Source organism: Durotheca rogersii (assembly GCF_024521655.1).
Source record: "Durotheca rogersii strain YMJ 92031201 chromosome Unknown GGS23scaffold_3, whole genome shotgun sequence".
Taxonomy (NCBI): domain Eukaryota; kingdom Fungi; phylum Ascomycota; class Sordariomycetes; order Xylariales; family Xylariaceae; genus Durotheca; species Durotheca rogersii.
Window position 1 is genome coordinate 1541046 of NW_026251234.1, and position 9173 is coordinate 1550218.

General features: G+C 56.1%; 3 protein-coding genes across 3 annotated transcripts; all 3 read left to right on the forward strand.

Moving 5' to 3' along the window:
* Positions 1-463: 463 nt before the first annotated feature.
* On the forward strand, positions 464-2659 carry GGS23DRAFT_552011 (G protein alpha subunit). The gene is made up of 6 exons (XM_051515378.1): positions 464-806; positions 874-1219; positions 1270-1398; positions 1458-1587; positions 1645-1883; positions 1945-2659. The coding sequence occupies exons 1-6, from the start codon at positions 680-682 to the stop codon at positions 2042-2044; spliced, it is 1071 nt and encodes a 356-aa protein (XP_051375483.1). The 5' UTR covers positions 464-679; the 3' UTR covers positions 2045-2659.
* A 2116-nt stretch (positions 2660-4775) lies between these two features.
* On the forward strand, positions 4776-5848 carry GGS23DRAFT_288453 (uncharacterized protein). The gene is made up of 4 exons (XM_051512617.1): positions 4776-5059; positions 5126-5507; positions 5573-5719; positions 5809-5848. The coding sequence occupies exons 1-3, from the start codon at positions 4968-4970 to the stop codon at positions 5717-5719; spliced, it is 621 nt and encodes a 206-aa protein (XP_051375484.1). The 5' UTR covers positions 4776-4967; the 3' UTR covers positions 5809-5848.
* A 109-nt stretch (positions 5849-5957) lies between these two features.
* On the forward strand, positions 5958-9173 carry GGS23DRAFT_593509 (glycosyltransferase family 35 protein; the record flags this gene model as incomplete). Its single annotated transcript, XM_051518042.1, has 7 exons — positions 5958-6120; positions 6250-6570; positions 6639-6904; positions 6987-7496; positions 7553-8469; positions 8592-8664; positions 8763-9173. 7 exons carry the CDS (start codon positions 5958-5960, stop codon positions 9171-9173), a joined length of 2661 nt encoding a protein of 886 aa, XP_051375485.1.

Consider the following 9173-nt stretch of genomic DNA (forward strand, 5'->3'; position numbering starts at 1 on the left):
ACTTCACCTCGCTTTACTTCGTCCTGCTCGTCTCTCATTACCATTTCTATACTTGGACTCCCATCTTAATTACCCTGCCGAATCGCGTCTCTTGGCTGCACTGCACACCCTCGCTTCGAGGTTGAACCGGTCATCCGTGGATGGGATCTCCAGTTCACAGTCCATTTCGGTCCGGTCATCAGTCGCGGAGCTACCTGGGACGCTAATTCACCTACCTATCTTAGATACTCGGTCAATCCATTTCGTCATATCTCACGACAACTTCCGACTGAATTCTCCGATTATCGCAAAGGAAGTAACGCCGTCTCTGGCTAACTGGACGACCTTGAAACCGTCAGCCGGTGCTGCATCTTGACATTAAACATCGCGGTCAGCAGCAACCATCTAAGCTTCGCCAAACAGAGGGCCCGCATTCGCAACTCTACCGATCTTCCCTCAACCCCCCCCCCCCCCCCCCCCCCCCCGGCCAGTTGGAACGAGAAAAGCCGCGCAGAAATATACCGTGGCCAGAGCCGACCAAATTTGGACAGCAGAATATGCCTATAGACGGTCTCTGTTTCTAATCGCCTAGGCTCGTCACCGTCAGCTTGCAGAACGCCGGTAGGAGCTTCCGAGCACCGGCCTGCCCCTTATACCAACCCCGGGCCACCCCGAGACAACTCAAACAACGTTGCCATCCATGATGGGAGCATGCATGAGCTCCAATAAGGAGGAGGAGGAGCAGAAAAAACGAAGTCAAGCTATCGACCGGGCGCTCGACGAGGACTCGAGGAGGCTGCGGCGAGAATGCAAGATCCTGTTGCTTGGTGAGCCAATGCTGAATATAAGTCGAACTGGCCGTGCGACAAGGTACTAACGAGCGCGACCCCTTAGGATCCGGCGAAAGTGGGAAGTCGACTATCGTCAAACAGATGAAGATCATCCACCTCAAAGGCTACTCGGAGGATGAGCTATACAACTACCGCGCGACGGTCTTCAAGAACTTGGTCGAATGTGCGAGAGCCGTCATCATCGGGATGGACCAATTCGATATCGAAGCAAGCACCCCAGAAGCTAAGGAATTATGCGAGTACCTGTTGGGTTATACCGTGGAATCGGGTCCTACGGCTCTCATCGAACAGAAAGTTGCCACCGCTGTGCAGGCTCTATGGCACGACCCCTGCGTTGAGCGGCTCATGCAACACTCTACCGAATTTTACCTGATGGACTCGGCGGAATAGTGAGTAACGGCTTTTCTCGACGCAGACTCTCGTACTGACGACGAGGCAGCTTCTTTGACGAGGCGTCGCGAATATGCGCCCCCGACTATCTACCGAACGAGATGGATGTCCTTCGCGCTAGAACAAAGACGACAGGCATCTACGAGACTCGGTTCCAGATGGGCGCACTTAGCATCCAGTAAGTAGTGTAGCGCGACGCGACTCGGCCTGCTATGATTTCTGACTTTGTGCGTCTAGCATGTTTGATGTCGGTGGCCAACGGAGCGAGCGGAAGAAGTGGATTCACTGCTTCGAGAACGTGACGTCCATCATATTCTGCGTGGCGCTTAGCGAGTACGACCAAGTGCTCCTCGAAGAGAGTAGCCAGGTAAGCCTCGGGGCATGCTTAGGGAGCGGTATCGGGGTTCGCTAACGCTGGGGGTAGAATCGGATGATGGAGAGTCTACTCCTTTTCGACTCCGTCGTTAACTCGCGATGGTTCATGAGAACGAGCATCATATTATTCTTGAACAAGGTCGACATTTTCAAAGTGAAGCTTCCCAAGTCGCCGTTGGGGAACTACTTCCCAGACTATTCGGGCGGCAACGATGTCAATAAGGCCGCCAAGTACCTGCTCTGGCGATTCAACCAGGTCAACAGAGCTCACCTCAACCTATACCCACAGTAAGTCTCTCGGTCCAACTGAGGGTCCCGTTTGTGTCGGCTACTAACAGCACTGCCTAAGCCTGACCCAAGCAACCGATACCTCCAATATTCGCTTAGTATTCGCGGCGGTGAAAGAAACGATACTCAATAATGCACTTAAAGACTCTGGCATATTGTGATTTCGCCTCCTGTTCCGACACCCCCCCGAGGGGGACACCCTTTGCCTTAGCCCGAGGCGATAATTACAAAAGCATTGGGAAGGAGTTTTTGGCAGGGACCTTGCAGCTGTCCTTTTTGATAAATAAGGAGGGGGGGGGTGTTTTTTTTTTTGGCAAGGCGTTGGGAGCTCCAATCTCACGGGTTTCGGTGCCTTCGCGGCATGTGGGCACGACACGGGATCACAAGGCAGAGAAAAATACACCGGCTAGAGACACCGGCTAGAGAGTTTCGGCAGGGGGGATGATTCATATTCCCGGTTGGAAGATGCTGCCCAATATTCGATCGAGAGCCCGATACATATCACATTCGATATGGTATGGACGAAGGGCAGGGGAACGCTACCTAGGCATTGGCTCGCTCAGACGAAGTCCGCAAAGCAGGTGCCGTATGTAGCCCCTGGTTGGCTCCAGTTCTGTGAGATAGCTACCTAGGTACCTAATTACGATGCAAAAGGCGACAGACAACCTCGACGGTGTCTTCGAGATGTAATCGATACTGAAGCTGATGGATACCACGAATACTGTATATGAGCTACGTTAGATACGCAATGAGATACGGCCTCGCGGGGGTGGGTCTATTTTATTTAGCCGTTGGACGGCGCCGCCGTTGTATTTCGGCGACGAGGGTGCCGGAGAGACAGGCGACCCGCGGGCGGCATTCGTAAGCAACGCATGCCTATTGTGGATACGTATGTAGGTATTGCATGCACGAAATCGTCGTCCGGATCTTTGACGACGAGTGAACGAGATGCGTGAGGTAGAGCCATAGGGGCTCGGTAGCCCCGAAATTATCACTCGTGCACCAACGCCAGGACCCATCAACCCAACGTTCGCTCTCATTTCCGTAGACTGGTTATCCGTCGCCGGGCTGCCCCGACCCCTTTCTTGTAGTAGAACCAGACTTGCGCATCGTTCGCCGTCGCCGGGTATCGCATGGCATACCTAGGTATCTTTCTTTCTTTCTCTGTTCCTCCTTCTCTTTTTCCTGTCTCCCCGATTTTTTTTGGTGGACATGGAAGCATCGAATCCTCCCTTTCGCGACGGATGCATATGTACCACATACCTACATACATACATACATACATACATACATACATACATACATACATACATACATACATACATACATACATACATACATAGACGTACACGTACAGCCGGTATATGTACAGCATCGGGTTTCCTCCTAGATCGGGCCCTGGACGGGTAGACAGGTGGCGCCGAGCGCCGGTGTCCAGGCAGATAAGGCATACCGATCTGAGCGTCGGCGGCTCAGGAGTGGACGGCGGAGAGCAGGGGGTGGTCGTGGCAGGCGGACGAGGCGTGGGAGGAGGGGCACGCAAAAAGCTGCTGTCCCCGTGGGTCGGCCCCTCTACCAACGATATGCTCGCATCTTCATACGCGTACATATTCTCGCGTAATGGCAACGGGTATGCGTGGGTAGCGATTCATGCGTGGACTTTATTTGGGGTTACTGCAGCACGCCTGAGAGACCACGCCTAAAGGCGAGGAGGAGGTGTGAGGCATCTTTGCTGCAGCTGCCGCCACTTTCTGGTGGTGTTGCTGTCGAGCTGGCGGTGCTGCTGCTGCTACGGTGGCAGTAGGTAGGTAGGGAGGTAGGGAGGGAGGCCGGAGGAGGGAAGGACGCGACGTGACATACCTATAGGTTTCTGCCGCGAGGGCGTAGCCAAGCAAGCAAGCATAACAAAGCCGCCACGGTGGTAGCGGCAGGTGGGTAACGTCGGAAACGGGGCCTGGTAGGCGGGCATAGGGCATGTGCCCCCCATACCGGCGCTGCTACCTGTCCCCATACCGGAGCCGCCGACACATTTCGAAACGGGGTGGCGTTACCCAAGGCTATTAAGATGAATTTGGTTTCCTTACCCCCAGGTACCTGTGTATGAGGTTCCGCGGGGAGGTTAGGAAGCACGTATGAGCATACCTTAGTGCCTCTTACAATACCTTAGGCTACGTAGTACCTAGTATCTTCGCTGGCTTCCCGTGAGTAGGTATATGTAACAATACGACGAAAGAAAGCTCTGAGCTTGATGGCACCTAATGCGTTATGCACATGTAGGGTTGGGCGGATGCATGTCGCAGACCCAACCAGGTTTATCGCATCGTGACGAGAATCGTGATGAGAGGAGGGGAGGTGAGGGGCTGCTGCGTCTGGCGGGGTTCGGCTCGTCGACAGATATGACGTACCGCGGCCACCCCTCTTCCTATTCGCCTCTCCCGATCCTCAACTCTCCAGAAATTGCCTCCCTACCCCGCCGACCCTGGCGGATACACAGCATGATTTATTGTCGCCGGTGCTTGGCTGGCTGGAGTGCGCATCCTAGACGGCGGGGGCACACCGGACGCAAGTAGCCGTGGGCGGTGGGCATCGCGGCACGGGCGATGCGTCGCGGCCGAGCCCAACATGGGGACCCTTTCCCACCAAAGCCCTATCAGGCGCCGGCGGTTATGTGTGTCTTGGTGGGCGGGCAGGCTAAGCCGTCGACGTCGACGGGCTTGCATAGGTTCGCAGCGAGCTGGACCGATGGCCCACGCGCTACTGGGGAGGTGGCGTGTCTGAGGGCCGGTTCTAGCCTCTGCCGGTCCAACAACGCGACGTAAAAGTCATCGACTGCGTAGCTCGTAAGCCTAGCCGGCCCTAACGCAATGGAACTTATTCTATATGCCTCCTCTACCTACAGGTGGGTGGGTACCTCTAGAGTACCTAGAGGGATACTAGGTAGGTAGGTAGCCCAGCAAGTAGCTGGCTGCCTTGCCTCTCTTTCTTGCTCTATCCGGATCTCCCTCTCCGCTCCTCTCTTCCCTCTTCCTTACCTCTAGGTGGGACCTCTTAACCTCTCTCTTATACAATGTCTAGGTAGGTTAGATGCTTACCCTCCGTCGGCACGTCGGCACGTCGTCAGAGAGGCCGGCTGCTGGCGAAGCCCAGGTCCGGGTCGATCCATGCCGTGTAGTAAGGTAGGAATCAGGCCCGGCCGGCGCTGTTAGGCCTTCGTAGAGCTGACTATGCCTAATCGCAATTAGTTGGCGGAGAGGTAGCTCCCTGGTATCTCGGCCCTACTCCCACGCCATTGGCGAAGATGTGAGCGCTTCTCGTTGTAGAGCAGCTTGCAGCTCTCACAAGCCAATCGTCGTCATCGTGCTCGCCCAGTGGCATGTTTTTCCCTGCCTCTCTAACCTCGACTTCCCCTCTCTGCCTCCCTTCGTATCCACCCGCAAAGTGCGCCGTCTCGGCCGCTGCCCTTTATTTGTCCCCCCCCCTCGCGGACAGGTCTTTGTCTGGCTTGCGTCCTTTCGATCCCCATTGATACCTAACCGTCCAGACCCCAACCTCTGCCAGACGAACAGACGGCCACGGAGAGAGAGACTTTGCGTGTGTGTTGAGTGTCGAGAGGAGAGGTTCCCAGTCACCGTTGTCCTACCCCGCGGTCCTCTCTCTTAGGCCAGGAACTTCCACGGAGCTCACCAAAGCTCACCCAATCCAGACCCCCCCCTCTCATCCTCCCCTCCAGCTCCCAGCTCCCTCTGTCGACGACCCACCCCCTCATCCGCCACCCTCGCAAGCAGCAGCTCGCCCATCGTTTCTTTAACTACCTCAGCTACCCGAGCCCCTCATAGGTGAGAAGCCGGCGCCGCCATTGCCTATTGTGCCAGCCGGTCCATGCTGCGTCAAGTCTGCGTATAAGTACCTAATAAGGAGAAAACAGACGGGTCTCGTTAGCATCCCCATCTTTTACCTGCTCAAGTCTTCTTTTGCCTAGTTTTCCCCCTTCTTCCTTCTTCCCGGGCTCTCCCCGTTCCGCCTTTGGGCACGGACACTCTCTCCCCGAATCGAAAAGCCCGACGGCTCCCGAAAATGGCCTCCACCGAACATCGTCTACCAAACCGGGAACGCCGGCCTTCTTCGGCGGCTCCCATCGTGGACATTGTCGGTTCCGTGAGTCCCGCTGGGGTTTCGCGCCCGAAGCATAAGCGCACATACACCGGATTTGGTGCCAGCGACATCAAGAGCGTAGAGGGTTCGTAAATATGCCCCCCCCGCCCCCCCCCCCTCTGGCAACTCGTCCCCCGTCTTACGGCTAGACTCGGACCCCGCTCCTCTCCCGTGCACCCACATAACGGAACTGATCATTCTCCCCTACGTGTAGCGGCGATCCCCGAACCCCAACGTGACGTATGGACCAAGCACCAATTCAAAGGCTTCAAGACGAAGGACGAGTTCGAGACCGAGGTTGTCCGCCATGTCGAGACTACCCTTGCTCGTAGCATGTTCAACTGCGACGAGACGGCCGCGTACTCGGCCGCCGCCTTGGCGCTCAGAGATAGGCTGATCAAGGAATGGAGCAATACGCAGCAGCGACAGACTTTCAAGGACACCAAGCGCGTCTACTATCTCAGTCTGGAGTTCCTCATGGGCCGTGCTTTAGACAATGCCTTGCTCAACGCCGGCGTCAAAGCCGTCGCCAAGGGTGTGTATAAGAAACTATTCTTTGCAACCCCCTCCGCTCCCCGCTCGGCGATGCTAATTTCGCCGTAGACGGTCTTGCCGACCTAGGATTCCGCATCGAGGACATCATCAGCCAGGAGCACGACGCCGCGCTCGGTAATGGAGGTCTGGGACGGCTCGCAGCATGCTTCCTCGACAGTCTTGCCTCGTTAAACTACCCTGCATGGGGCTACGGCTTAAGATATCGTTACGGCATCTTCAAGCAGGAGATCATAGACGGCTACCAAGTAGAGGTCCCCGACTACTGGCTTGATTTCAACCCCTGGGAGTTTCCGAGGCACGATGTCACAGTAGATGTAAGTCGCCGCGAAGAAAGAGCAAAAAAAAGGGAAAAAAAAGAGTGCCCTGGTCCATACCACGTTACTAAACAAACGACAGATCCAATTCTACGGCAGTGTCCGAAAAGCGCAGGACGAGAATGGAAAGAAGGTAGCTCACTGGGAGGGCGGCGAAATCGTCACTGCTGTGGCTTACGACGTACCGATTCCCGGTTACGACACGCCCTCCACCAACAACTTACGGTTGTGGTCTAGTAAGGCTGCCAGTGGCGAATTCGACTTCCAGAAGTTCAACAGTGGAGAGTACGAGAGCTCGGTGGCCGACCAGCAGCGGGCCGAGACTATCAGCGCAGTCCTCTACCCGAATGACAACCTAGAGCGCGGGAAAGAGTTGCGCCTGAAGCAGCAGTACTTCTGGGTCGCCGCGTCGCTCCACGACATCATCCGACGGTTCAAGAAGTCGAAGCGCCCCTGGACGGAGTTTCCCGATCAGGTCGCGATCCAGCTTAACGACACCCACCCCACGCTGGCTGTCGTGGAGCTCCAGAGGGTTTTGATAGATATCGAGGGTCTCGAATGGGACGAGGCCTGGAAGATAGTAACGTCGACTGTAGGTTGAACTGGATTAGTTCCGTCCGCTCTCGCATCCGCTAACCTCGCCTCAAGTTTGGCTACACAAACCACACCGTCTTGCCGGAGGCCCTTGAGAAGTGGCCTGTCGGTTTGTTGCAACACCTGCTGCCCCGCCATCTCCAGATCATCTACGACATCAATCTCTTCTTCCTCCAGTCCGTAGAGAAGAGGTTCCCCTCTGACCGTGAACTCCTGCGCCGGGTTTCCATCATCGAAGAGTCTCAGCCCAAGATGGTCCGTATGGCATTTTTGGCCGTCGTCGGTTCTCACCGGGTCAACGGAGTGGCGGAGCTTCACTCAGACCTCATCCAGACGACCATCTTCAAGGACTTCGTCACGATCTTCGGCAGCGATAAGTTCACCAACGTCACCAACGGCGTCACGCCCCGCCGGTGGCTACACCAGGCGAACCCCCGCCTCTCGGACCTGATCGCCACCAAGACGGGCGGCTACAGCTTCCTGAAAGACCTCACCCTGCTCAACAAGCTGGAGCACGTCGTTGACGACAAGCAATTCCGGAAGGAGTGGGCCGAGATCAAGTACGCCAACAAGGTGCGCCTCGCCAAGTACATCAAGAGCACGCTGGACGTCACGGTCAACCCGTCGGCGCTATTCGACGTGCAGGTCAAGCGAATCCACGAGTACAAGCGGCAGCAGCTCAACATCTTCGGCGTCATCTACCGGTATCTAGAGATTAAGAAGATGAGCCCCGAGGAGCGCAAGAAGCAGCTGCCGCGCGTGTCTATCTTCGGCGGCAAGGCAGCGCCGGGCTACTGGATGGCCAAGCAGATCATCCACCTGGTCAACAGCGTCGGCGAGGTCGTCAACAAGGACCCGGATGTTGGTGACCTGCTCAAAGTCGTCTTTCTCGAGGACTATAACGTTAGCAAGGCCGAAATGATCATCCCCGCCTCCGACATCAGCGAGCATATCTCCACTGCCGGAACCGAGTAAGTTTTTTCTTTTGCTTTTTTTTTCCTTTCTCGTTTTCCCTAGAAACGACCTCCGAGTGTCTGCCTGGATATCCATCTCGCCTCCGCTAGAAGCAGTAAGCTGATGTCGATTGAAACAGGGCGTCCGGAACTAGCAACATGAAATTCGTGCTGAACGGCGGTTTGATCATTGGGACCTGCGACGGTGCCAACGTAAGTCTATTCCGTTCCTTTTCTCTTCTCCTAACCTCGTGGTCCCCGGGCCAAATCGAGGCTAACGAGCGTGCTCCCCTTTTCACTCCCGGGTGCAGATCGAAATCACACGAGAGATCGGGCAAGAGAATATCTTCCTGTTCGGGACGCTGTCGGAGGACGTGGAGGACCTGCGGCACGCGCACACGTACGCGGAAGAAGGGACGCACCCCATAGACAAGGGGCTCGCGCAGGTGTTCGACGCGATCACGGACGGCGTGTTCGGGAAGCCGGACGACTTCCGTGCGCTCATATCGGCGGTGCGCGACCACGGCGACTACTACCTCGTGTCGGACGACTTCCAATCCTACATCGATACGCAGCGCATGATCGACGCCGAGTACCGTAACCAGGACTCGTGGGTCGCCAAGTGCATCAATAGCGTCTCGCGCATGGGCTTCTTCAGCTCCGACCGCTGCATCAACGAGTACGCTGAGGGCATCTGGAACATCGAGCCTCTCGCTGTGTAA